Raw genomic sequence first — 476 nt, forward strand, 5'->3', positions numbered from 1 at the left:
CTCTGCTCCTAACTACCAGAATTTTTCAAGATCAAAACATGGCTGGACAGATAACAACACAAAATCCTATTCAAGATCCAGGGAGTCCCTACTTCCTCCATCCAAACGAAAATCCAGGTGCTGTCCTTGTTTCACCCATACTCGACGGAAGGAATTATCATTCATGGGCCAGAGCCATGACAATGGCCCTTGACACAAAGAACAAAGTTGAATTCATAAATGGCTCCCTGCCCAAGCCACCTCTTCATGATCCCCTCTCTTCCTTATGGAGTAGATGCAACAATTTAGTCGTCTCATGGCTGAACAAATCAATTGATCCAAGTATTCTCCCCAGCATTCTTTGGATGGAAACCGCGTTTGAAATCTGGAAAGACCTTAGGGAAAGGTACCATCAAGGTGACATGTTCAGAATATCACAACTCCTTCGTGAAATTTACACTGTAAGACAAGGAAGCCTCTCAATTGATGCTTATTAC

General features: G+C 43.1%; 1 protein-coding gene across 1 annotated transcript; it reads left to right on the forward strand.

Moving 5' to 3' along the window:
- Positions 1–38: 38 nt before the first annotated feature.
- Positions 39–440, forward strand: LOC109341953 (the record flags this gene model as incomplete). Its single annotated transcript, XM_019579922.1, has 1 exon — positions 39–440. A coding segment is annotated over exon 1 (402 nt), but the record flags the coding sequence as incomplete, so codon positions are not given.
- Between the last annotated feature and the right edge of the window lie 36 nt (positions 441–476).

Source organism: Lupinus angustifolius, unplaced genomic scaffold (genome assembly GCF_001865875.1).
Source record: "Lupinus angustifolius cultivar Tanjil unplaced genomic scaffold, LupAngTanjil_v1.0 Scaffold_1102, whole genome shotgun sequence".
Classification (NCBI taxonomy): Eukaryota; Viridiplantae; Streptophyta; class Magnoliopsida; order Fabales; family Fabaceae; genus Lupinus; species Lupinus angustifolius.